General features: G+C 50.2%; 2 protein-coding genes across 5 annotated transcripts in view; one reads left to right on the top strand and one right to left on the bottom strand.

The window, feature by feature from the left end:
• Positions 1 to 10911, bottom strand: part of GRB7 (growth factor receptor bound protein 7) — a 189403-nt gene extending 178492 nt beyond the window's left edge. For all 4 annotated transcript variants that reach the window (XM_029572751.1, XM_029572750.1, XM_029572752.1 and 1 more), the window contains exons 1-2: positions 10720 to 10911; positions 1870 to 1954 (exon numbers count right to left, since the gene is read on the bottom strand). In XM_029572751.1, coding sequence (XP_029428611.1) covers positions 1870 to 1954; positions 10720 to 10881 — 247 coding nt within the window. In that variant the 5' untranslated portion in view covers positions 10882 to 10911. The remainder of the gene's footprint in view (positions 1 to 1869; positions 1955 to 10719) is intronic.
• MIEN1 (migration and invasion enhancer 1) overlaps positions 10874 to 27499 on the top strand; it is a 36747-nt gene continuing 20121 nt past the window's right edge. The window contains exon 1 of the mRNA XM_029572764.1: positions 10874 to 11003. Coding sequence (XP_029428624.1) covers positions 10930 to 11003 — 74 coding nt within the window. The 5' untranslated portion in view covers positions 10874 to 10929. The remainder of the gene's footprint in view (positions 11004 to 27499) is intronic.

Below are 27499 nucleotides of genomic sequence, written 5' to 3' on the forward strand. Positions count from 1 at the left end.
TTTACATCACATAATGAAGACTCTGTTGAGCCAATGATGCAGTCTGTATTGCATTTATATTTCACCTGCGGAAGAGTTTGTGGTAGGGATGGGTATGAAGAGAAGGAAGAGTATTGGGGGGGTGTTAAAACTTAAAATTAGGAGCGGGATGTTGTATGTACTCTGTGGAATACTGATTTCTGTTGATAATGTCACTGTAAGATTTGTGATGCTGGTTATATAGATGTTAATGATTTGTCCTGTACTTTGGCAATTGTTCATAAAGAGAGAATTTAGATAGAGATTAAAAAAAAATTGTTGAAGACCTTTTTCTTCCAGCTGGCCTTTGATCAATTGACCATGTAATAGTAATATAGTAAAAGTAATATTAATTTTTGATAACCTGATTTCTAGTAACTTCAAGTTACTATGTACATTAAGGTAATTTTTTATGTGTTATGTCCAATTAAAGTTTTCAGTTTATTTTTTATTGTTTATAATTGTTTGCTTTTATTATAAACCATTTTGAACTCAACTGAAGGCATTATTTCTTTTTTTTTTTTTTTAAATAAATAAATAGAATGTTCCTGCACTGGGGCCAATGGTGCAGGAGGCAGATCTTGCCTGAAGACCTTAAAAAATAAATTCCAAACACAAATACACTATGGAATCTCCCATGGTGCAAATATCCTGGTGAGCCTTCCTTGTATGTTCCACCTCAGATGGTCCATAGCTACTAGACACCTGACCTGTGATCTCCAGCTTCCCTTGAATCACTGTCTCCAGGGATTCTGGGATTTGTAGTCTTACTTTTCCTAGCATGCACAGTACCCTGCCAAGCAGAGAGCTGTTGTTGCCTGGTGACATCACACCCAGTCTCATCGACCACAAGCCAAATGTTATTTCTGCTTCTCAGTAGCAGTACCACCATTATTATCATTTTTCTATTATGCCGTACTTATCTATTGCAACAGACAGCCAGATTACTACCTCCACCTTCCTCTATTCCTGATGCCTTTCAACTAGCTTGATCACTCCATTCTTATACTTCACTTTCAATGCATATCCAGCATAGTTCTCTGCTTCAACAGCAGGGGAAAAGAAAAACTGTTACTTCACACATCCAGCAGAGCTCTCTGCTTAAACGGCAGGGGAGAAGAAAAAAGGGTTCGCACTCACAAAGCGGGGAGTAGCTGGCTTGTTACGGCGGTTACTACCCCAAACCAAATGTACCTGATACTTCACTCTCGACGCATATCCAGCATGGCTCTCTACTTCAACGGCATCGGAGAAAGACTGATACATCACGAATTTCCAGCATAGCTCTCTGCTTCAACGGCAGGGGAAAAGAAAAACTGATACTTCACGCATATCCAGCATAACTTCAACGGCAGGGGAGAAGAAAAAAGGATTCACACTCACAAAGCGGGGAGTAGCTGGCTTGTCACGGCGGTTACTACCCCAAACCAAATGTGCCTGATACTTCACTTTCGATGCATATCCAGCATAGCTCTCTGCTTCAACAGCAGGGGAGAAGATAAACAACCAATAAGGGCTGTATAACATAATCTGGGTAAAAACAAATAAGCATGGGTGTAGCTTGCTTATTGCGGCGGTTACTACTCCTACTACCTCTAACTAATCAAGCTAGATATTTCACTTGGATGCAGCTCCTCCACCGCTCTCTACATTAATGGCGGGGGTGGAAGGGAATTAGAACCAAGAGCTAAGAGAAACAGATAAGTATGGGAGAAGAAATGAGGGAAGCTTGCTGGGCAGACTGGATGGGCCATTTGGTCTTCTTCTGCCGTCATTTCTATGTTTCTATGTTTCTATGTTTCTATGTATGAAATGACGGATGGAGACATGCATATATGTAGGGGTTCCTACCTTTGCCAAGGCTGGGACTGGCTAGCCTGTGCTGTTTCTCTCGGAGCCAGTCCCTGATTCCATTTCCAGACTTTATCGCATTCTTCTGAAAAAGCAGCAGAGTGTAAGGTGAGCCTTTCCTGGCCCGTTAACACACATTCCCTGGAACTAGCCCAACACCATTATAGGACAAAAGGACAAAACGCAAAATTTTTACAGGCTAATTGTCAGTCCAGTCCTATACAATACAGTACAATTAAACATCTATTTGTAAGAGGATCAGAAGTAAGATAGTAAGGGGTGTGAGGTGCATTGTCAGGGCTGTGTGTGTGTGTGTGGGGGGAGGTCTCAGTACTTGAATAGTACGAATTCCCTGTACGTACAGGATCAGTCCAGACGGTGGGTTATGTCCCCCATCCAGCAGATGGAGTCAGAGTAAAGTTTTGAGGGTGCCGGTATATAAGCTGGTGCACCCTCCTAGATCCTCAGTATCTCTCTGACTCCAGCAGATGTGAGGAGGGGATCTCATGGTTCCCCCTATTTAGTGGTTTTCCGCTATACATATACTTATTTTCTCTCTCTTTCGTTTGATGGATCAAGTTAGTTAAAAAAAAAAAAAAAAAAGAAGGAGGAAACTTTGTTCCTGCCAGAGGGAAACCGGTTCCCTTGGCCCCTCTGCTCATCCTGCCATCAGGACTGTCTCTTACCTGCTTTGTTTGTCTCTCGCGCTCCTTGTAGTCTTCAGGGGTAAGCTGGGGGAAGCTTGTTGTTTGGGGCTTGTGTTTCTTTTCTTTCAGCGCAGGTTCGGCGCAGCCTGAGGTGGATGCTGGTGGGGCCAGCCTCTCCCCTCCTTTCTTTCGCGGCGACTCACCTCCCCCGCGGCCCTGCGACGTTTCATTCCCCGGGGCCGCAGGCGGCAAGGAGGTCCCATTCCCCTGCCGCCCCCGGGGTTGAGGGTGTTTGGGTGGTGGTTTGAGGGCACGGCGAGCCCGCTCCTCCCACGCCGCGATCATCAGCCGCTGCGTGCTCGAGGTGCTGCGTCTGACTCGGGCCTCGCGCGATGCAACACGCTCGCTGTCCGTCCTGCGGCGGTCCAGGTCACGGCGCCTCGAGGGACGGTCCATGTGGTCGGTGCCCCCCCGGGGGGGAAGCGGGCGCCGTCCCACCGACAACTTCGCCGCCACGCTCGGAGCGCCGCGGGCCTCGAGGGGTAGCCCCGCCCCCGTCCTTGGCGGGAGCGGCGGCCATCTTAGAGTTAGAAGGCAGCGTGGGCTCAGACACGGAGGAGCCGTCTAATGATTTTTTGCCGTCCGCGCCCCCGATCTCGGATTCGGGGCTTCTGCCTTCCTCGGCCGGACCCTCCAGGGACCCTATGCCCCCGCCCTCAGCGGGGCCGCTCAGTTTTTCGGCGGACTTCATGGTACTTATGCACCAGGCTTATTTACAGAGCCTGAGTCCTCAGGGGGGGGCAGTTCTCTCTCCTCCCCCCGCCAAGGCCCCCAGGCCCTCGGGCGCTACGACATCGGTACCGGGGACCGTAGGGGGCGGCGCCAGGGGGCCCCTGAGTATACCGCTTTTCCTAGGGGGCCCGTCGCCCTCGCCGGATCCGGGGGGCGATCCTTTGGCACAAGGTGCGTAACAGCGCACCTGGAATGCGATGATCCGCGGGTCCTTCGCATCTTTCGCAAAGAGGAATTGGCGGATCTCATCCCTCACGTTCTCAAGGAACTGGACCTCGACCCTCCCATTGAACCACCAGGACCCCCGGCTCCTTCCGTAGCCTCCGCTACCTCCAAGGGTGACCCTGTCTTGGCAGGCCTGCGCCCCATAGCGAAGACCTTTCCCATTCACGATTCTTTTCTCCATCTCCTGGTGAGAGAGTGGGATAACCCGGAGGCGTCCCTTCGGGTCGGCAGGGCGATGGACAAGCTCTATCCTCTTCCGGGGGACTTCCTGGACCTCCTTAAGGTCCCCAAGGTTGATTCAGCGGTGTCCGCCGTCACGAAGAGAACTACCATCCCGGTCACAGGAGGCACCGCGCTGCGAGATATACAGGATAGAAAGCTGGAGGTCGCCCTCAAGAAGATCTTCGAAGTCTCGGCGCTGGGGGTCCGGGTGGCTATCTGCGGTTCTCTGACTCAGAGAGCTGGGCTTCGATGGGTTCAACAGCTCCTCACCTCTCAACAGCTACCGCCCGAGGAGGCAGCCCAGGCAGACCGTCTGGAGGCGGTCATTGCTTACGGGGCAGATACTTTGCACGACCTGCTGAGGGTCTTGGCAAGGACCATGGCCTCGGCTGTTTCTGCCAGGCGCCTCCTGTGGCTCAGGAACTGGGCAGCGGACGCCTCCTCCAAGGCGAGTCTGGGAGCTCTGCCCTTCAAGGGCAGGTTTCTCTTTGGAGAAGACCTCGATCAGATCATCAAGACCCTGGGGGAAAATTCGGTCCACAGGTTGCCTGAGGATCGGCAGAGTGGTTTTCGTTCGTCTTCTGGAACTCCCAGGAATCGCTACCGCGCCCAGAGGCGTTACCGAGGCTCCAGGCCGCAGGGCCCTAGGACACCTTCCACCAGGTCGCAAACGTGGACGCGGCCCTTTCGGGGTCGCAGACCTGCCAGGGACTCCTCGGCACAGGGAGCCTCAGGCAAGCCTTCACAATGATGCCAGGCCAGTCCATTCCTCGCTGCCCCGGATTGGAGGTCGCATCGCTTTGTTTCGCGAGGAATGGACCAACATCACCACGGACCAATGGGTCCTCGACATCCTAAGAGACGGTTACGCGTTGGACTTTGTTCGGGCTCCCAGGGACCGCTTCATCTTCTCTCCCTGCGGATCAAGTCTCAAGCGCCTGGGGGTGCAACACACGCTGGACAGGCTGCTGACCCTGGGAGCCATTTCGCCCGTCCCCTTAGGAGAGGTGGGCTCGGGGCATTATTCAATTTACTTCGTGGTTCCCAAAAAGGACGGATCCTTTCGTCCCATACTGGACCTCAAGGAAATCAACAAGGTGCTCCGGGTCTCCAAGTTTCGCATGGAAACACTCCGCTCTGTTATTGCGGCGGTGCATCAAGGGGAGTTCTTGGCTTCCCTCGACCTCACGGAAGCTTATCTGCATATTCCGATTCACCCGGCCCATCACAGATTCCTTCGCTTCAAAATCTTGGGACAACATTTTCAGTTCCAGGCTCTGCCCTTCGGGCTGGCGACCGCGCCCAGAACCTTCACCAAGATTATGGTGGTGGTAGCGGCCGCGCTCCGGAAGGAGGGCATATTGGTTCACCCTTACTTGGACGACTGGCTCATTCGTGCGAAGTCTCTGTCGCAGGGACGGGCGGTGGTCGACAGGGTGGTGTCCTTCCTTCAGTCCCTCTGCTGGGTGGTGAACTTCAGCAAAAGCAACCTGCGGCCAGCTCAACAGTTGCATTTCCTGGGAGCGCGTTTCGACACGGCTCTGGGCAAGGTCTTCCTGCGTCCGGACAAGGCTCAATCTCTGCGGGATCAAATCATCCGGTTTGCTTCTCTTCAGACACACACGGCGTGGGATTATCTCCAAGTCCTGGGTTCCATGGCGTTCGCGATCAGCTTGGTGCCCTGGGTCTTTGCACACCTGCGGCCTCTACAAATGTCCTTGCTCTCGAGGTGGAAACCAGTCTCTCAGGACTACCAGGCGATTCTCCCGCTTCCTCCGGCCGCCAGGTCCAGCTTGAGGTGGTGGCTGGATCCCAGGAACCTAGCTCAAGGCTGCTCCCTGGAAACGCCGGACTGGGTAGTGGTCACTACCGATGCCAGCCTGTCCGGTTGGGGAGTAGTGTGTCTCAGGAGCTCGGCTCAGGGCCGGTGGACAAGGGATCAGTCGACCTGGTCAATCAACCGCCTGGAGACCAGGGCGGTTCGTCTGGCCCTCGTGCAGTTCCTGCCTCTGATCAGGGGTCGAGCGGTTCGAGTCCTATCAGACAATGCGACGACGGTGGCGTACATCAACCGGCAAGGGGGCACCAAGAGCCGCCTGGTCGCGTGGGAGGCCGCGCACCTGATGGCGTGGGCGGAGCGTTTCCTGGATCAACTGGCGGCGTCCCACATTGCCGGGGTGGACAACATTCAAGCAGACTTTCTGAGTCGTCAGGTGTTGGATCCGGGGGAGTGGTCTCTCTCCGACGAGGCGATGTCGCTCATCTCCCGCTGGTGGGGGACGCCGGCGATGGATCTCATGGCGTCCGCCGCCAACGCAAAAGCTCCTCGCTTCTTCAGCCGCAGAAGGGAGCGCGGCGCGGAAGGCGTCAATGCTCTGGCTCTCCCCTGGCCCACTCAGATTCTACTTTATGTCTTTCCCCCCTGGCCACTGGTGGGAAAGGTGATACGGAGGGTGGAGCGGCACTACGGTCAGGTCATCTTGGTGGCTCCGGAATGGCCGCGGCGTCCATGGTTCGCGGATCTGCTCGGCGTGTCGGTGGACGGTCCACTTCGACTCGCGCACCTTCCACGTCTTCTTCATCAGGGCCCAGTATTTTTGGAGCAGGTGGAACCCTTCTGTCTTGCGGCATGGCTTTTGAGAGGAGGGGGCTCCTGAACAAAGGCTACGCTATTCCCGTGGTGGACACACTCCTCAAGGCGCGTAAGGCTTCAACATCGGTCGCCTATGTGCGGGTTTGGAAGGTCTTTGAGGTTTGGTGCTCGGCGCGGGGTGCCCTCGCGACCGCGGCTTCCCGACATTACATCCTGGCGTTTTTGCAGGACGGGCTGGAAAAGGGTCTTTCCTACAATTCGCTCCGAGTGCAGATGTCAGCCCTCGCGTCCTTGGCTCGCGCCTCAGGCAGGCCGGATCTGTCATCCCATCCGGACATATCCCGGTTCCTCAGGGGCGTCAAGCACTTGCGGCCGCCGGTGCGTCCTCTATGCTCCTCCTGGAATCTCAACTTGGTGCTACGTGCCCTGGGAGGGCTTCCCTTCGAGCCTTTGCGTCAGGCTTCCATCAAGGACGTCACCCTAAAGACGATTTTCCTGGTTGCAATAGCCTCGGCAAGGCGTATCTCAGAGCTACAGGCGCTGTCGTGCAGGGAGCCCTTCCTGCGGTTCACGGACTCCGGGGTTTCTCTGCGAACGGTTCCCTCGTTCTTGCCTAAGGTGGTCTCCTCGTTTCACATGAACCAGGTGGTGGAACTTCCAGCCTTCCCAGGGGACGCCCCTGCGGCGCTTCGGTGCCTGGATGTTAAACGAGCGATTCTTCGCTATTTGGAGGTGACGAACGAATTTCGAATATCCGATCATCTCTTTGTCCTTTGGTCTGGTGCTAGAAAGGGCCAACAGGCGTCAAAGACTACCATCGCGCGCTGGCTCAAGGAGACGGTGGCTGCTGCTTACATTGGTTCCGGGAAGGATCCTCCGGCGGGCATCAAGGCGCATTCTTTGCGGGCCCAGGCCACTTCCCATGCAGAGTCTCAACTCGTCTCCATACAAGAAATCTGCCGGGCGGCGACTTGGAAGTCTCTCCACACTTTTTCCAGACACTACAGACTCCATGTACCGGCAGCGGAGGCTGGTTCGTTTGGGGACAGGGTACTTCGAGCAGGGTTCTCAGGGACCCACCCGGTTTAGGGAAGCTTTGGTACATCCCACCGTCTGGACTGATCCTGTACGTACAGGGAAAAGAAAATTACTTCTTACCTGCTAATTTTCGTTCCTGTAGTACTAGGATCAGTCCAGACGCCCACCCGGTGTGAACCTGCTCGATTATTATCTCCTGTCCTTCTGTTCTCTGCTCTTCCCCTTCGGGGGTAGTTGTCTTTTGTGTGTTGTTCTGTTCGACAGTTCTCATTGCACGTTGCATAAATTTGTTCGCAGTTTAAGCCTTTTGGTTGCACTTATGCTTGATCCATCATCCTTGCTCTGTCCAGTCCTCTGGCTTGGCTTTGATATTCTCGATACTGAGGATCTAGGAGGGTGCACCAGCTTATATACCAGCACCCTCAAAACTTTATTCTGACTCCATCTGCTGGACGGGGGACATAACCCACCGTCTGGACTGATCCTAGTACTACAGGAACGAAAATTAGCAGGTAAGAAGTAATTTTCTTGTGCTGCAGAGCTGGAGTGAGGTGCATTGGCAGGGCTCTGTGGGTGTGTGGGGGGTCTCAGTACTGGAATAGTAGGAGGTGGTGCAGGGCAGGTGTGGGGTGCATTGGCAGGGCTGTGTGTGTGTGAGGAACTCAGTTCTGGAATAGTAGGAGGTGGTGCAGGGCAGGAGTGAGGTGCATTGGCAGGGCTGTGTGGGTGTGAGGTCTCAGTACTGGAATAGTAGGAGGTGGTGCAGGGCAGGTGTGGGGTGCATTGGCAGAGCTGTGTGTGTGTGGGGGTCTCGGTACTGGATTAGTACGAGGTGCTGCAGAGCTGGAGTGAGGTACGTTGGCAGGGCTGTGTGTGTGTGTGTGTGTGTAGGGGGTCTCAGTACAGGAATAGTAGGAGGTGGTGCAGGGCAGGAGTGAGGTGCATTGGCAGAACAGTGTGTATGTGAGGGTCTCAGTACTGGAATAGTAGGGCAGGAATGAGGTGCATTGGCAGGGCTGTGTGTGTGTGTGAGGATTTCAGTACTGGAATAATAGGAGGTGCTGCAGAGCTGTGAGGTGCATTGGCAGGGCTGTGTGGGTGTAGGGGGTCTCAGTACAGGAATAGTAGGAGGTGGTGCAGGGCAGGAGTGAGATGCATTGGCAGGGCTGTGTGTGTGTGTGGGGGGGTCTCAGTACTGGAATAGTAGGGCAGGAATGAGGTGCATTGGCAGGGCTGTGTGTGTGTGTGTGTGAGGATTTCAGTACTGGAATAATAGGAGGTGCTGCAGAGCTCTGAGGTGCATTGGTGGGGCTGTGTGTTTGGGGGGGGGGGGTGTCTCAGTACTGGAACAGTAGGAGGTGTTGCCGGGCAGGTGTGAGTTGCATTGGCAGAGCTGTGTGTGTGAGGGTCTCAGTACTGGAATAATAGGAGGTGCTGCAGAGCTGTGAGGTGCATTGGTGGGGCTGTGTGTGTGTGTGTGTGTGTGTAGGGGGTCTCAGTACAGGAATAGTAGGAGGTGGTGCAGGGCAGGAGTGAGGTGCATTGGTGGGGCTGTGTGTGTGAGGGTCTCAGTACTGGAATAATAGGAGGTGCTGCAGAGCTGTGAGGTGCATTGGTGGGGCTGTATGTTGGGGGGGGGGTCCTCAGTACTGGAACAGTAGGAGGTGTTGCCGGGCAGGAGTGAGGTGCATTGGCAGGGCTGTGTGTGTGTGAGGGTCTCAGTACTGGAATAGCAGGGGTGCTGCAGGGCAGGAGTGAGGTGCATTGGCAGAGCTGTGTGTGTGTGTGTGTGTGTGTGTGTGTGTGAGGGTCTCAGTACTGGAATAGTAGGAGGTGTTGCCGGGCAGGAGTGAGGTGTATTGTAGAGCTGTTGTGCCTTTTGGGGTGGGGAGGAGGATTCATAGCTGGAAATCAGCCCAAGAAAAATCCATTTATAGTTATAAATTAATACTGATCTCTGCTGCCTCTCCCCACTACTCTCCTTCATCCGCTTTCTCTCCAGTTCCCATCCTACCCCTCCCCCCAACAGAGTCTGCAGTTACATTATGTTACTTAGGATAAAATTTGCTTTTCAGGAACTGTTCTCAGACTGAGCAATCGTAAATCAGTATCTTTCAAAACAGAGCTGCCCCTGGCCAACATCAACAAATAAGAGAGTGAGGATCGCATTCCATGGAGTATGTCTCCCCCTTCTCCCATTCTCAGCCTATGGAAAATGCTTTTATTAAATAAGGCACTATTTCCCAAAGAGCAGCACCTGCATATAAGGACATGCCCAGAGGAAGGAAGCGCCAGAAAGTACCCGCTGCCATAAACAAATACCCAGCCCAGAACTCTGCATCTCACATCCCAAACAGAAACATGGACTCTCATTTTTGGTATTTATAGTTTTTATAAATGTACCAATAACTGCTTAATTTTTAATTAATTATTTGATGTAGATACATACATGATTTTATGTTTGTTTTGTTAATTTTGTTTATTTGTTTTGTAGGTTTTGGGTCAGATAGGCAAATCAGAAATGTTTTTCAAGAAATAAATACAAATTGGTAGTTTTTCAGATTTTCAAAGGCAGATGGGGGGGGGGGGGGGGGGGCAGGGGAGTGGAGGGCCTTCAGTTGTTAAGAGTTTAGGCAACTGAGGAGTCATCAGCATGGGAAAGATGCAAAGGGTGGGTGATGAGATTACGAGAGCTGGGCCGAGACCACATCTCATTTCATGTAGGCCAGCTCAGCTTGGAGGTGAAGGGCTGAGGCCATTTCCCTGAGCCAGCCAGGCAGTCCCCATAGGGCTAATGAAATAATGAAAATAGGTAAGAGGTGGGCTCCATATAGAATGACCCTGGTGTGCTACAATGAGAGGTAATGCAGCTTCGTGTGCTAAAGGCATGCTGACATGGTTTAGCATGGCATGTTATGGTATGGTATCACAGGTGTAGTGTGATATACTGCATTTTTGAAGTTAGGTTAGTGGGAGACGATGTGTCTTAAGTGCAAGCCAGAAACTACTAAAGTGCCCACTATCAAATTCCTATGCCATATTGGGACCCTGCTGGACTCAAACCATAGTGCTGCTGCTTCATTCCATGGTACTACTCCATTTTAAGGTGCTATTGCCCCATCTCTTAGTGCTGCCGGCTGATCTCTGGATGCTACTTTCCCATCTCATGGTTCTGTCATTCCATCTCAAGGTGGCACAGCCCAGCTGAGAGTGCTGGCACCTTTGTTCTTCCCAGATCCCCTCCCTTCCTTTTAGCTTGGCCCACCCCCCACCCCAGCTCAAAACACAAATTGATTATTGATCTTCCTGTTATTGCAGGAAGAAAGCACTCACCTTCTGCAGAGGGTCATCGCCTCGGGCCCTCTTTTCTCCATGACACACCACGATCCCCTCGGAAGCTCTCCTTTTGCGGAGGCAGCTACAGCAGAAGACAACCCCAATGGCCCTCCGCCAGCTGAGCCCGCAGCTCTCTTGCCCCCGCTCTGGCCTTCCCATGGGGAGTTCAGAGCTGAGTCAGAGAAGGTTCTTCCCTGAGCATGGATAATGACCCAAGTCTCTGAGATCCAGGACTCCCTGTGTCCTCTCCTGCTGACCTCGGCAGAGAGAAAGAGCTTCAGGTGAGTACAAGAGGCATCTCCTCCTTTCTCTCTAACCCCACCCTCCAGACTTTCTCTCCTCCCTCCTGCCAGTGCTAACAAGTACTTTACCCTTACGGAAGAGAAGGAAAAGAAAAAGAGGTGGTGACAGCTGGTGCCGGTGCTTCCAGGTGCAGTTATTACAGTCCTTCCATCAGCCCAAGCTCTGAAAGTCTCTGGATAATCAGAGTTGCTGCCCTCTCCCCCAACCCTGTTCAGACCTGTCCCTGTGAGAAACCAAGTTCCTTGGCTGCACACACCTCACACTCCTGTACGCTGACAGGGCTGAACGCTTGAAATAGACGGGAGGATGGTGTCACAAGCAGCCTCCGTCTCCCCCTCCCCCTGCCTCCATGCGCACACACTCACTACTTTACCTTCACCCTCCTCTATCTCCTGGCTTTCCTCTGTCCCCTCTCTCTCTCTCTGATCCCAAGAAAATGAAGTCTGTGGCCCAAGCTCCTCACAGAGAATTGCTATGAGTCAGCACATGGAGCCTCACTTAGCACACCAGGCCCTGACTGATGACTCTGCCAAGACTATGCTTTCTGGAGCTATTTCTATCTGCTCTGGGGGAAGGGCTTCAGCCTGACCAGCTCTCTCTTCCTGGTACAGTCCCCAGAGAGCCTGTGTTCTGCTGCTCCCTGGCAGAGGTTAGAGGAAAGGAGGGGGCGAGATGTGCATTCTGTCTCTGACCCATCTTACCTCCTTTTGGGACCCTGCTGCTTACCATATTCCACTCCAGCACTGCGATGGACTGAAGGAGGGCCTAAAGTGACTCCCACCGGCCCACTGAAAGCTATAATAGCACAGAGAATCCTACTGTAGGACAGTGACCTGGGAGATGCAGGCTCACAGGAGTGCTTTAGGAGAAGAGACTATGTTCAGATTAAGAATTCAGCAGGAAAGGTAGCTCTAGCAGGTCACCAGACCAGGTCACTTACAGATGTAATAGCCCATTAGACTTGGTCACTTACAGCTGTAAGAGGTCACTGGACTAGCTCACTTACAGTTGTAAGAGGAGAGACTCAGTTGCTTACAGCTGTTGTGGCTTTCTGAGAGGCCATGCAATGAGGTATCCCTTATCTACACATGCCCACCCTTTCATATTGTAAGGAATCAGTCCTGGAATTGCAGGGAGATGAGGTCCAGCTTTCCTTAAGGACATAAAATTACAAGTCACTGTGTACAGATGGGTAAAGCCAGGCCTGATGACATGAAATTATTGGCACTTTTGGGTACTTGCCAGGTTCTTATGGCCTGGATTGGCCACTGTTGGAAACAGGATGCTGGGCTTTATGGACCCTTGGTCTGACCCAGTATGGCATTTTCTTATGTTCTTATGGCAGCTTCTCTAACTTACTTTTTATTAGTTAGATTTTTAGTGTCAACATGTGACACATTTGTACAAAGCAACTGATGGTGTTAGTGGCTGGCTGTAGCTTTGCACCAGGAAATAAATTGGGCAAAACCTAAGCTGTGCCTCAGGGACCTGATCTGCCGTCAGCTTTTCCTTTTTTTCTCTTTTCACAATGAGCCTTCTTCCCATCTGGCCATAAAACTAATTCCTCATCTTTCTACTGTCCCCCTCCTGAACGCAATGTCTCTCAACTATGGGTTCATCTGATCTCTACACAACTCAGCCATGCCCCTAAACATGCAAAAACTCAGAAGGACAAGTCTGAGGAAAACCTAGAAGGAGTTACCAAACGATTCCAGCAGCGCCATCAGCATAAGACTGTGAAAAGGACTGTCTGAGATACCTCACTCCAACCAGGCCAATAAGGATGGAGTAGAGGAGAATCTGAGATGTTACTTCCTCAAAAATGTGTAATATCTCTACCACACACTTGCAGACACACACACACTTTATATCTCACACATGCACTTTTCCTGTTAATTAATCTGTTGGTAGTCACAGACTTGGAATGACCCACTGTATGTCTTCAGAATCTGCTCACTTTAAGCAATATATCTGTATATGGCCCTTGGCTAGCATGTGATGTTAAGGGATTGCCACTTGCATATATCAGAGGGTGCCATCTAGTGGATATGAGAGGTGACAACTGGCATAAAAAGCTACCCCAAAAATCCTTCATACATTTCAGTATATCCTTTTCTCAGTCTTCAAATGCGCATACCATGACGAGAGAATTTCACTCGTACAGAAGGGTGTGCTGGATATTAGTTTTAGTTTAGTTTATTAAAATTTCTTGATTGCTTTTGTGCAAAAGCTCAAAGTGATTTACAAAATAAAACATATATATATAACCAACAACCAGTATAAATCAGGTTCGAAAAAGCATAGTTCAGGTAAATGCTAGCTTAACCAGAAAAGTTTTTAGTGCAGCTTTAAAAAAATTTTTTTGCATGCCATAAGTCTTAAAGGTGCAGGAAAAGAATTCCACATTACAGGTGCTCCCACAGAAAAGACACATTCACTTGTAGATGATATGATCACAGTCTCTCAAATAAAAGTCCTGGGTGCTGGGGGAAGTGACGTCACGCTGACACATGGCAGCTTAGACCGATAGCTCCGGGCCCTGACCTAGACAATCCCTCCCGATAATGAGCCATCAAAACATCGCGGAAATTTTTTCGCACGTCCCCAGGTGCCTACAACCCTTGCGATGTTGGTCCGTAAAAAAAGCACCTGATTTCAGGCAGTTCTCATTCGACCCAATGGCAGCGAAATCGATCGGGGAGGCCGGTGCGGAGAACCTAAAAGAAAATGGCGCCGCTGCAGCAAACAATGAGCCCTGGGGAGAAGAAAACAATGGCAGCACACAAAGCTCTGATTTACCCCTCTTCAGAGCAGATTTCCAGCAACGGTTCAGTGAACTTAGAGCTGATATGGGGCTCCTGAAGCAGGAGCTACAAATCACTGTCGCCGAACTAAGAAACGAGTGCTCAGAGATGGGGCAGCGCCTGGAAGCAGTGGAGCAGAGGCAAGCAGAACAGGAAATAATGGAGGAGGAGACGCAGCAGTCATTTCAAGAGATCCGTGCTGAAAATATCAAGCTAAAAGACTGGGTGGAGGATCTGGAGAATCACTCCAGAAGAAACAATTTAAGATTCAGAGGCATTCCGGAGGATCAGGCTTATATGGTCTGCCAGAAGGTTCTATCAGACATCTGCTGCTTCATACTGCATTCTGGTGAAGGGGAAGCAGAGCCAGAGCGTATTAAGCTGGCAAGAGCACATAGGGCTCCAAATAAACTTCCTCGTGACATAGTAGTCTGCTTCCAAGAATTTGCTATAAAAGAAAAAGTGATGGTACAAGCAAGACAAATGAGAGATATACAGTGGCATGGTCACAAGATAGAAATCTTCCAAGATTTATCTCCTCTGACTATAATATGGGTAGCCAGGACTGATGCTTCTGCCCGCGCCCACCCCTTCACTTCACAATAGAATAAATACACACACAACAAAAATTGGGAGTCAAATAGGCTGCAGCTTTATTACAAACATCCCCGGAGCCTGAGCCAAGTAACCATAACAATAATTCTCACAGGACAAGCAGGATGGTAGTCCTCACAAATGGGTGACATCGAGGATGGAGCCCTGTACGGAAAACTTTTCTGTCAAAGTTTCAACAAGCTTTGACTGACACTGGCACACTGGGTGCACTGAGCATGCCCAGCCTGCAATTATCCCTGTGAGCCACAGGTGTCTCCCTCAGTCTTCTTTTTTCCGCTCTGCAGTCAGCATAGCGGTTGGAGCTCTGTGAGGATTTTTTAACTAATTACCTCATGGAAACACTTAACTTTTCACTTCAAAAAACACTTTTCCCTGCACAGGTCTCCCTCCGCGTACGTTTTTACGACGCTCGGTGAGTACTAATTCTTATTTTTCGGTCGGTTCCTGTCACTATCTTAAGGCTGTTAACTGACTGAAGCCTTCCCTTCCCCCATTTTTCAGTTAGCTTTAAACAGCTTGCGAGTATCTCTGTGACACTCTGCTTGCTTATGCTAGTGGGGTAGGGATTTTTTCCTTAACTTAGGACCTCTGTAGCTTCAAGTCCTTCGTTCCCTGGTACCCTCACGCAGTCGATACCCTATCGCTACACCGGGACCCGCCTAAACCGCCCTGGGCTTTTATATGTCATCAGCGCCCCTCCCCCCACGGTGCCCTGATGCCTTTATCCATGTTTTTTGCTTTTCAGTGCTACCAGGCTTTTTCCTCCTACGCACTGTTTTTTTCCTTGGGCTTCCTCGGTGCCGTCCCTACCCGGATGCATGCCATTGACGCACACGCTGTTAGTCACTGCCATGCATACTCGGGTCGCCGCCACCGCTGCCCGAGACACTTTTTAACGATCCCAGGGTCACTTCATCGATGCCACCCCCCCTTTTGGGGATGCCATCGATGCCCCATCCTCCCCACCGATGTCCAGCCCTTTCCATCGGGGGACATCGGTGCCACATCAATTCGTCGGTGGGCATCTATGCCGGATGGTCCCCATCGGTGGACATCGGTGCCGGATGGTCCCCTCGATGGACATCGGTGCCGGATGGCTTGTCCGTCGATGGCATTGGTGCCGGATGGCCGTCCGTCGATGGCATCGGTGCCGGGTCCTTTTGCATCGATGGACACCGATGCCCAGGTGTTTCATCCATGGGCATCTATGTTAGAATGCATCCATCGAGGGCAGTCGATGCCAGGCTGCTCCCATCGGTGAAATTCGATGCCCAGGTGGGTCCCATCGGTGGATATCCATGCCGGCTCGATTCCGTGGATGGGCGTTGATGCCAATGCCAGCCTTATGGCTGGCATCGATGCCCATGCCGATTCCAGGACTGGCGTTGATGCCGGGATGGAATTCATCGACTGGGAGATCCATGCCATCGATTCCATACGTGTCCATATCGATGCCACCGACACACGTGTCTGGGGCACCGATGCCATGTACACTTGGAAATCTGAGTCTGTCCAAATCGATACCGTCAACGTCTGTGGCCCTATAGTTGATGCCCGTGGCCATGCCACAAACGGCATAAATGCCCGCCTCCATGCATCGATGCCCTCGACACCTCCGTTTTCCTTCGGTGTCCTTGACGCCCTATTGATTCGACTTCGACTCAGTCGATGCCGGTATCTTTTTCAATAACGGCAATGTTTTTCGATTATTCGATTCCACATCGTTTCAAAGATACCTATGCCACTGCTGTCAGTGCCCGTCACTGTCATCATTCTCCTGGCCAGTCATCGACGATTTTTCATACCCATTTTGATGATATCCTCGAAGCCCCTTAGGTTGCCTTCAATATCGTCAATACCGACATAGCACCGCCACATAATACCCTCGCCTCCTCACATTGCTCCACGCTTTGGGTTCTTTTTTAAGCCCCGTATTAGCTTAAGACACTCCATTGTGTCAGGAGCAGAGCAGGCGTGTTGACAGTTCGTCATCGATCGCCTTCCAGGACGACGAGGGCTTCCATCTCGGCGCTGGGGAAAGACCGGGCCGAGCACCGTGGCACCCATCATCGCCGACATCGTGATCGTCCGCCGCTGACGCCATCCAGCACATCGGTGCCATCCTTCTCCAGGCTGGACAACGCTCGGGCAGAGCGACATCACCACTGCCATCAGCACTGTTCCTACAGTTTTGGCAGTCCTTGGTGATCCAGAACTTCCGGATCCAGGTCCGACAGCTTCTGCATTGGCGTCACGACACATCGAGCCGCTGTGACGAGGGAAGGGAACATGAGTTCCGTTAGGGCTCCTCTGTTCCTGGCGTGCCCCACCGTCAAGTGGTGTGGGACTATGGCCATCTGTTACACTTAGCAGTCTAAACGCCACTCACGCCTGGCCTGTCTCCTCTGTACCTGTGCCACCATACCGGGTTTCAGAGCGAGATGGATGTTTACGTCCCCGGCCTTACCCTCGAGGACTCCGGAGACCATCGGGGTCAACAATCTTCACCGGCTCGTCTTGCGGCGATCCACGTCGGATGGTAAGTACCCGCTTCGGCGGCATTCCCATAGAGTTGTGTTCTCCCATTCGGACCGTGGTTCGAAAAGTTCTGGGTCATGTGCCTTTTAGAACTGTATTAGTGTCACATATCACTATGTTAGCTATGTTAGCCACAATATCAGGAGAACCCCTCTATCTTCTTGGGATTGCAGCAGGGCTTCTTCTCTTGTCAGTAACAAGTCCCTGTGCCGACCAATGCTCTGACTCTTGGTTCCCTCCCAACCAAGGTCCAGCTGCATTGGCTGATCTGCTAAATATGAGATTCAGCAACCATTGCCCCATGTACAAGTCCACCTTGAGGCCTGGCCACAGGTCTCAGTGTCTCCTTGTACAGCATACAGAAATGCGGGTACCACTTACCGCTCACACACCTGCAGGAGCCTACATGATATCCTCCATTGGGACACCTCTTGGTCTCCCATCTGGTCAGATATCAGAGCGGCCACCCCACCTTGTACCAAAGTCCCGGTACACTCCCCCAGGCGCTACGAAGTGCAGAGGGGAGAAGGGAGGGGGGTTGGGGAGTTTTAATTGCACTATTCTTTCTTTTAACAGAAAATAGTTACTCTCCGCACATCCTGGACCTAAGAAAATCCAACTTTCTTTAGACGTCACAGGTACAGTGGTATCTTTGGTTACCATCACTCCATACTGCAGTAAGCACATTATTTTAATGTTTCTATGTGCTTTATGGTGAGTCAACATTACAACCCCAAGCTCTGCCGCTGGCACCAGCTTCGGTAAGTGAACTGTCTCTTGCATCACTGTTGGTGAATGCTGTTTTCTCTGCGGAGTGTAACATCATTCACTTTCCTTGCATAGACTACTGCTAACCACTTTCAGTACATGCAAGAAGCTCTCACTTTTTTCAGGACTCACTATACATTTACTAACTGGGATTACTGTCACTGCCATAAATCCCTTCTGTAACACTTCTGGACACCACAGTCTTAAGACCCTCTTGTCCAGCATGCGCACAGACATTCTGATACATTGTTATATGTCCCTGCGCATATTTTCCATAACCTCAGCCTTTCAACTTTTCATGGTTGGGCTATGGGGTTTCTTCCCACTATGCATTTTTCTCATAATTCAAAACTGCTATGGGTTATATTCAGTGACATTCTATACTCAATGGACCTAAGTGGTTTCATTGCTTTCGTCCCTGATTCTTATCCCAGTTCGAACTAGGACCTAGTCTCCTTCGACTCATGCTCGCAATTCCTTAGGGTTATAAAGTTTCTCCTGAAAGCTGTCAACCCATTATGCATCTATTGCACTCCAGCATAGTTTCTCATAAACGTCCTGGACGTTGCACCCATGAGTTATGCCCTTATGCCTTCCAATACTGCTTTTGCAACAATTCTTTGTGCATACAGACAGACAGCATAGGGACAATGTGCTTTCCAACTCATAAGCACGCACAACCTCTTAGCTGCTCTGCTAGACAGCTGCGCAGCTCTACCCTTGGCCCTTGTTCACTTCATGCGTCCTTGGGCCACATATCTAAGAGATTTAATGAACGCTCTATCTGACCTTCTCCACGTAGGTTCTATCCTCTCGAATGGTCTCAATTACATGTGTACAGGGCAAATCTTTTAACGCTGAGTTTAACTAAACTTTCCTCTGCGTCTGCATCATTCCATACGATGCACAGGTTCTGCTCCCTACACATGTTTCCTATGCGTTCCCTTAGATGCCTTTTCTTCCATCAAAGGCCTCTTCAATATATCTCTTCTGCTGCCTCTCGTAGCCAGCATTCTTCTAATGTTGAACTGGGATGGGGTTCAGTATTCTTTTCCCCACTCCCTGACTGAGATCAGTATGCTTCCCATACTTCTCAATCCATCATATCAGTAACCTTTTATTCCCTCACCAGTCTTACTGATGTTCTTTATTCCCTCACCAGTCTTACTGATGTTCTTAGGTTCTGGTAGCGTCACAAAACCTTCTAAACATAAATCTTGCCGTTTAATATGGCAGGCTTTACCTCCTGACGCTAAAAAAAAAAAAAAAAAGAGGTATTACCCCTTTTACTTTTCCACCATTTTTTCTTACTCCCTCGGATTCTGTTCTCCAGACATCCTCCACATAGATACACCTTTCTCTTAGGAGGTGTATCGTTTTGGGAGTTGGGTTCCCGTTTTCGGTAATCCTCTCTGAGTCGGCTTACCATGGATTATCCACTGATCAAGCCGCCTCTATTTCTCTAATCACGGAATGAACATATATATTCTCCTTATAAGTCTCATACATTCTACGTTTGAGCCTTTCCATTCCTCTCTTCCACAGTTTGGCAAGGGAACTTCTTTCCCTCTTAATGTCATTCCTGCCAGCAGGGTCCGTGAGTTATGCACTCTTTCCATACTCACCTGACTCCGTTCCTCTGCCACTGAGTAGTTCTACGCATTCAACTTTCTATCCTTTTCAGGTAGATGTTGTATCTCCTTTCCTCAGGAAATACTCTATTAATTTTTCCTAACCTCTCTCTCTCGCCCTAGGGAGAGACTGGGTTTTCCACATTCCTGGACAGTAATGCTGCGCTTACATTCTATCTACATTGCACTGCATTCCATATGAATTCCACTTGACTCTTTCCTTCATGCAAGGGTCAAGCTGCTACTTCTAGTGGCCACACAGACCTAATCCTTCTGATTAAGTGGTCTATATTTCCTTTCCTACCAACAAGCAGACATTTCACTACAACACTGTGGGTATCCACATACTGTTGTGTCCGTCTTAGCCTTAACAGCTTCCCTTTGGTTACTGCTGCTTGTACTTTTTTATCAGGTTGCAGCCTGGAGTCCTCTCCATACCTTCGCAGCCTATTATTGCTTACATTTGACTAGCCGGCATGCTCCATGTTTGGCCAGTCCGCCTACTCTTACTTTTTTCAATTCACTACCCAACATCCTTCCACGAACCCATTATGGTGTTGCGGATGCCCTCCGTTCCCATTTCCACCTCAGTCGTTACGCCTTTGCGCATCTGCGGTGTATCTGGTGCATTCCCGGGCATCCTCAGCTCGGTACTCACCCATTTGTGAGGACTACCATCCTGCTTGTCCTGTGAGAAAGCAAATGTTGCTTACCTGATGTAACAGGTGTTCTCACAGGACAGCAGGATGTTAGTCCTCACGAAACCCGCCCGCCACCCCGCGGAGTTGGGTCTGTATACTTTTATTTTAGTTTCGCTTGCGCTTTTTAGCTATAAGACGAGACTGAGGGAGACACCTGTGGCTCACAGGGATAATTGCAGGCTGGGCATGCTCAGTGCACCCAGTGTGCCAGTGTCAGTCAAAGCTTGTTGAAACTTTGACAGAAAAGTTTTCCGTACAGGGCTCCATCCTCGATGTCACCCATTTGTGAGGACTAACATCCTGCTGTCCTGTGAGAACACCTGTTACATCAGGTAAGCAACATTTGCTATCCCCCACCACCGCCCATCCGCCACCAACCACCAAGACGGGCACACCCAGGCTATCCCAGCCTGTATGAAGTGACCATATTGTATCATATCCCACGACCCCCGCCACCACCCAGCAAAGAGCCGATCAAATCGACCCCTGCCACTCTCCAGCAAGGAGCCATACCAGCAACAACTGTACCCAGCTGTTCTGCTAGCTATCTCTGACATGACCCCTGTCAAGTCAGACAACTGTTAACCAAGGCATAACCCCCCAATCGGCTCGGGTTACCCGCCATAGGCATAGGTAAGAATTGCCTGCGACCCCCAAAGATGCAGCCAGGATCCCCATGAAGAATACATTCCATGGCCTCCTGCAGCAAATTGAAGAATAAGTCCAAACTAATAAAGGATAAATGGACCCCGTCCCCACGGAACTGACCAGCCTCCATGTCCCATGACCAATCATGTCGAATATGAAAACCCATAAAGTAAGGAAGGAAATTACTTTTCTTTCTTTTTTTCTTTTTTTTCTTATTTCTCTTTTCTCTTTTGCTGCATCAGCAAGCCTGACAACGTGCCTCATAGGTTTTCAAACTGAGGCCGTCCGGACTTTTAATCATTTGCGGTCTAAGAGTGTCCAAAAATTTTTTAAATTTATAAAGAAGGTTATAAATCCTTCGATTGTACACACAACTGTCTTAAATGCAGGCTCAAGCGTACTTGAGCTCTCCGCTTTAGCTCTAGCTCAATTGTCTTAAATGTAGGCTCAAGCGTACTTGAGCTCTCCGCTTTAGCTCTAGCTCGACAATGGCCGATGTTTCGCGGGAAAAGCTTCATCAGGAGCTGTCAATGTTTTGTTTCTTATCACAATGACTAAATCACCGCTTTTTTTTTACTTCTGTTCATATTCCTTTCATTAGGCCAATCCTTGTCTCGAACAACCTTCAGAGCAGAGGAACAGAGCTCGCTTGAGTACGCATGAGCCTGCATTTAAGACAGATGTGTGTACAATCGAAGGATTTATAACCTTCTTTATAAATTTAAAAAATTTTTGGACACTCTTAGACCGCAAATGATTAAAAGTCCGGACGGCCTCAGTTTGAAAACCTATGAGGCACGTTGTGAGGCTTGCTGATGCGGCAAAAGAAAAAAGAGAAGTAAAAAAAAAAGAAAAGAAAGAAAAGTTCCTTACTTTATGAGTGGCCTGATGTCGAAAAATAAGTATATATGATTTTGGTTTTTTTATTTTCAATTATAAGGTGGAAATCTATTTGGGCTCTTTTTTGGGTTTTGAATATGAAAACCCCCCATTGCGGTCAACCATGAACCAATCTGCTGCTTGGCCTTGGCATGACAACGATGCCAAATCTTATTCCTAATCGCTGCAGGTATTGGAATTATGTCGGACCAACAGAGAACGGTAGCAGGCAGCAGGAAAGAAATGCACATTAAATCCCTGTGCACCATACTAACGAACTTGCAGCCAGACATCCTACCCCACTCATTCCCCCCGAGATGAATGATTAAAATATGCAGGGGGCTGAGCCAATCAAGCCCCCGTCGCAGACACGGTAGCAACTCCACCCAACACATCCCCCTCCGCCCCAACTAACAAATGCGCACACCCCGACCCTCCAAGTCCAAGAGTCTCCAATATGGGTGCCCTTGAGTGTGCGAATGGGCCTAGGCCACATAGGAGTGTCCCACGATCCATACAACTATCTCCCGGCAGACAGCACCTGCAAGGAGAAACAATATCATGTGCAATTAAGGAGTACCTGTGCGCATGTACCCAGAAAAAGCGACAGACTTCCACCTCCCTATTCTTTGAATCACTCCAACTGATAGGCCGGATGTCGTGTAGACGTTGCTGCCCCGATTCGAAAAGAGTGAGTCCCAAACCTCGAGGTATCCAATCCTAAGGCAGACAAGCAGGCCTCCAGAACCGCCTCAAACTGGTATTTCGTCAAGGGCCTCAAGTCTCGATGAACAAGAAAATGAGAACCTCCCACCATGCGAATCCACCAAAAGCGACAGCGATAGCCACGGGGCAGGTCCACAAACCAGGAACGGAATGGAGTACCGCGGATGACCCTCTACCCGTCTGATCCATCTTGGATCTGTGAATGAAAAGAACTACCGAATCTGCACTAATGCGTACACACTGAAATAAGAGGCCAGAAGCCTCGGACCCCTTAGTCGCCCTCGCAACCAACTCACTAATGCAAAAGGTGCTGAAAAAGGCCCAGACAAAGGCAAGGGAAACAGACAACATTCATAATCGCTGTCACAAATACTGGACAACGACTCCCACAGTTGGCTCAGAATCTCGTGGGTAATAGGCAGGCGTTTGTCCAGCACAGGCAGAGAACCGTGAGCCCACTCTGCTATTAATCGTCGGACCAAGAACCTCCCCATGGAAAAACCCCAACCATGGGCCCTCATGAAGAAGGAAAACCCGGACAGCTGTCTGGAGACCGCCGCCCGAGAAGCCCCACTTACTCTAGTGCTTTCAACAAACTGCACAATGAGCTCATCTGAAACCGGACCCCACTGCCAACCCTGACTTGCCAGGAAGGACACAACCTTGTTTGCTGACGTCACATAACTGCTCCAGGTGGACAGAGCTAAGGATGCCAGGAGCAGCTTCCATACATCTGGGTACCGAAGCTCCAAAGGAAAGGCGGCACTGATGCTCCCTGCTGATCTGCTTCTGGTGCGAGCTCCCGAAACAAGGTCCATTGCAATGAGAGAGAATCAGCAACAGAGTTAGATACCCCGGGGATGTGACGAACCCACACAGTGATATTCAACCCCATACAGCGCAGCACCAACTCGCGCAATAAATCCGACACTAGAAAACACTTTGCCGACCGCTTATTTATAGCCTCCACGACACCCAGATTGTCGAACTAAAACACTACTCTCCTGTCCTGGAGACGCGAACCCCACAGGAACACAGAGACAGCGATGGGGAACAATTCCAGAAAGGTAATGTTCTTGGTAACCCCAGCCTCCTTCCAAACCCCAGCCAAGCAGACGCACACCAGGCACCCTGGAAGTAGGCACCAAAGCCGCTGGAACCAGCAGCGTCAGTAAATAATTCCAATTCGTGGTTCGAGACTGATTCGTTTTGCCACAACAGTCATTAAAGACAGATAAGAAATGGTCCCAAATCAACAAAACTTCATGCATCCGCCGAGTTATACGAATACGATGATCGCTCTTACGCAAACCAGTCATACCGTAACTCAATCTACACAGGAAAATCCTGGCCATGGGGATATCACAAGCAAAATTCAGATTGCCCACTAAGGACTGCATCTGGCGTAAAGTCAGCTTCTTTGCATGCAGCACCCTGGAAACGAGATCTCTCATAAGTACCACTTTTCCGGCAGGCAGCCGCAAAATCATCTCAATTGAATCCAGCTCAATGCCCAGGAAGGCCAACCGAGTGTTACGATTCTACTTGTGAGAACAAGCCCACAAGCAGTCTCTCACCTTTCCTCCATCGCCACCGCCGTTCAGCTTCGCGGCCTGGAAGCCACTGCCGTACTCCTTCTTTTCACTCCTTTTAACTCCTTTTCACTCCTCCATGCGGCCCGGAGGCCGCCACTGCTCACTGACGCTGTCTTGGCCTGGAACCGCTGCTGTTGTGCTCTCCTTTGCGGCCAGGAGGCCGCCAACGTTCCCTCTTTGTTGCGGCAGGAGCCGCCAATGTCTTTCATCTATCCTGCGGCCAGGAGGCCGCAGACATCGTCCTCTTCGTGGCCTGGAGGCCACCGACGAACCCACTGTTCTTCTGTGGCCTGGGCGCCACCTCCTTCACCTCTTCAAGGCCTGGAGGCCGCCGCCAAAGCCTTCCTCTTCAGCAGCCTGGAGGCTGCTCCAAAGCTCTTCTCCACGCGGCCAGGAGGCTGCCGAAATCCCCGTCCTCTTCCGCAGCCTGGAGGCCGCTCCGGAGCTCCACGCCGCCTGGAAGCTGCCATCATCTTCAGTCTTCTTTCTTCACGGCAGGAGCCGCCTCCAACGCCTCGGGCCTGCTTCAGCTCCTCTTCACAGCATGGTTGCTGTCCAAGGTCCTGCCTTCTTCCTTAGGCGTGGGGCCGCGCCTCTTCAGCCTATTTAAAGGGTCAGTCCTTCTGGCTCCTCCTTGTGATGTCATCGAGGCGTTTCTTCTTCAGCCCTACCAAAGGGCTCAGCCTTCAGTCAGTCTTTGCCTTCGCAAAGAGTTGGTCATGGAGTCGGACCTCTCCTGGATTGTCAGTTCCAGCTCTTCATTCCAGGAGTCCTCATGATCCCTCTTCACTTCTTCAAGGCACTCTGTTCCTCGTTGGTCCTCCTTGTCTTCATCCATGGTTCTTGAACCTCCATCGTCGTCTTCATTCCATGTTCTGGTCTCTCGTCGGATCCCGTCCTTTTGTCTTCAGATGTCCCGATGTCTCGCTGCATAGAGAGAGGGAGACAAAGAAATTAATCAAGACGGCAAAAAGTCAAGCGGAAGAGAGGATTGCCAAGGAGGTAAAGAGAGGTAACAAAACATTTTTCAGATACATCAGTGAAAAGAGAAAGGTTCAAAGTGGTATAGTGAAACTGAAAGGTGGAAAGGATCAATGTGTGGAGAGAGACGAAGAAATGGCAGAAATATTAAATGAATACTTCAGTTCTGTGTTCACTAAAGTTGACCCTGGAGAAGGACTGTTACTAGTTTACAAGAAACTGGAGGGGGGTGGAGTAGATGTAACTCCATTTACAGTAGAAAATGTATGGGAAGAGCTGGTGAAACTGAAAGTGGACAAAGCCATGGGGCCTGATGAAGTTCATCCCAGAATACTGAGGGAGCTCAGAGATGTGCTGGCGGGTCCGCTGTGTGACCTGTTCAATAGATCCCTAGAAACGGGAGTGGTGCCGAATGATTGGAGGAGAGCGGTGGTGGTCCCGCTTCACAAGAGTGGGAACAGAGAAGAGGCTGGTAACTACAGACCGGTTAGCCTCACTTCGGTGGTGGGAAAAGTAATGGAGTCACTGTTGAAAGAGAGAATAGTGAACTATCTACAGTCGGGAGAATTGCTGGACCAGAGGCAGCATGGATTCACCATTGGAAGATCCTGTCAGACAAATCTGATTGACTTTTTTGACTGGGTAACCAAGGAATTAGATCGAGGAAGAGCACTCTATGTCATCTACTTGGATTTCAGCAAAGCTGTTGACACTGTCCCGCACAGGAGACTGGTGAATAAAATGAGAAGCTTAGGAGTGAGTGCCGAGTTGGTGGCCTGGATTGCAAACTGGTTGACGGACAGAAGACAATGTGTGATGGTAAATGGAACTCTCTCTGAAGAGAGAGCGGTTTTAAGCGGTGTACCGCAGGGATCGGTATTGGGACTGGTCCTTTTCAATATCTTTGTGAGCGACATTGCGGAAGGGATAGAAGGTAAGGTATGTCTTTTTGCGGATGACACTAAGATCTGCAACAGAGTGGACACGCCGGAAGGAGTGGAGAGAATGAGATGGGATTTAAGAAAGCTGGAAGAGTTCACAGTTCATTAAAGTAATTTTACACATTGCAGTTTGCCTAATTTGTTCGCTATTTACTTTCTGTTCAAGGGAGGTATTATATGCTAATAGAAACATAGAAACATAGAAATGACGGCAGAAGAAGACCAAACGGCCCATCCAGTCTGCTCAGCAAGCCTTCGCACTTTTTATTTCTCTCACATACTTATCTGTTTCTCTTGGCTCTTAGTAACCTTTTTTTGTTCTATTTCCCTTCCACCCCCACCATTAATGTAGAGAGCAGTGTTGGAACTGCCTCTAAGTGAAATAGCTTAATTAAGTTAGGGGTATTAACCACCGCAATAAGCAAGCTACACCCATGTTTATCTGTTTATTCAGACTGTGTAATTCAGTCCTTGTTGATTGTTGCCTGAATATAGATCAACCTTTCTTCATTCTCCCCTGTCGTTGAAGCACAGAGCCATGCTGGCTATGTATTGAAAGTGAAGTATCAGTCTTGCTTCCCTGCCGTTGAAGCAGAGGACTATGCTGGATATGCGTGAAGTGTCAAACTTCCTCCCTGCTGTTGAAGCAGAGAGCTATGCTGGCTTTGCATTGAAGTGAAATATCAGACTTGCTCCCCTGCCGTTGAAGCAGAGGGCTATGCTGGATATGTGTGAATTGTCAAATTTCCTCCCCTGCTGTTGAAGCAGAGAGCTATGCTGAATATGCGTGAATTGTCAAATTTCCTCCCCTGCCGTTGAAGCAGAGAGCTATGCTGAATATGCGTGAATTGTCAAATTTCCTCCCCTGCCGTTGAAGCAGAGAGCTGTGCTGGATATGTGTGAATTGTCAAAATTTCCTCCCCTGCCGTTGAAGCAGAGGGCTATGCTGAATATGTATGAATTATCAAATTTCCTCCCCTGCCATTGAAGCAGACAAATAAGGGCCCTGGTGGGGTCGGGGGTCACTACGAACTGTACATGACGCTATTCCTCAGAGCGGTTGCTGGCGCAAGCCGAGGAGGGAAGGGAGGGATGGTGGGGAGGTGGGCGGGGATGGGTGCAGGCTGAAGAAGGGAGGGCAAAAAAGGGAGGCCATGGGGGAGGCTTGTCAATTAGGATGTCCTGGTAGGGAAGTGATGCGTAAACCTGGGCAGCAATTAGATTTCTTAGGATACCAGGAAGGAGGGATGGTTGCAATCTTGGAAGGGAAGCATTTAAGATGGTGCGGGAGATACTTCAGTTGATATCATGGGGGACATAAAACTACTTTCCTATGTCAAGCGAAAAAAATTATTACAAGAAGCGGTACACTCGAAGGTGGATAATCTTCTGTGTCAGGAAACGCATTTAAGGAAAAAAATATGAAATATTGTTATTAAGAACATAAGAAATTGCCATACTGGGTCAGACCAAGGGTCCATCAAGCCCAGCATCCTGTTTCCAACAGAGGCCAAACCAGGCCACAAGAACCTGGCAATTACCCAAACACTAAGAAGATCCCATGCTACTGATGCAATTAATAGCAGTGGCTATTCCCTAAATAAACTTGATTAATAGCCATTAATGGACTTCTCCTCCAAGAACTTA

This window comes from Rhinatrema bivittatum, chromosome 12 (assembly GCF_901001135.1).
Source record: "Rhinatrema bivittatum chromosome 12, aRhiBiv1.1, whole genome shotgun sequence".
Classification (NCBI taxonomy): domain Eukaryota; kingdom Metazoa; phylum Chordata; class Amphibia; order Gymnophiona; family Rhinatrematidae; genus Rhinatrema; species Rhinatrema bivittatum.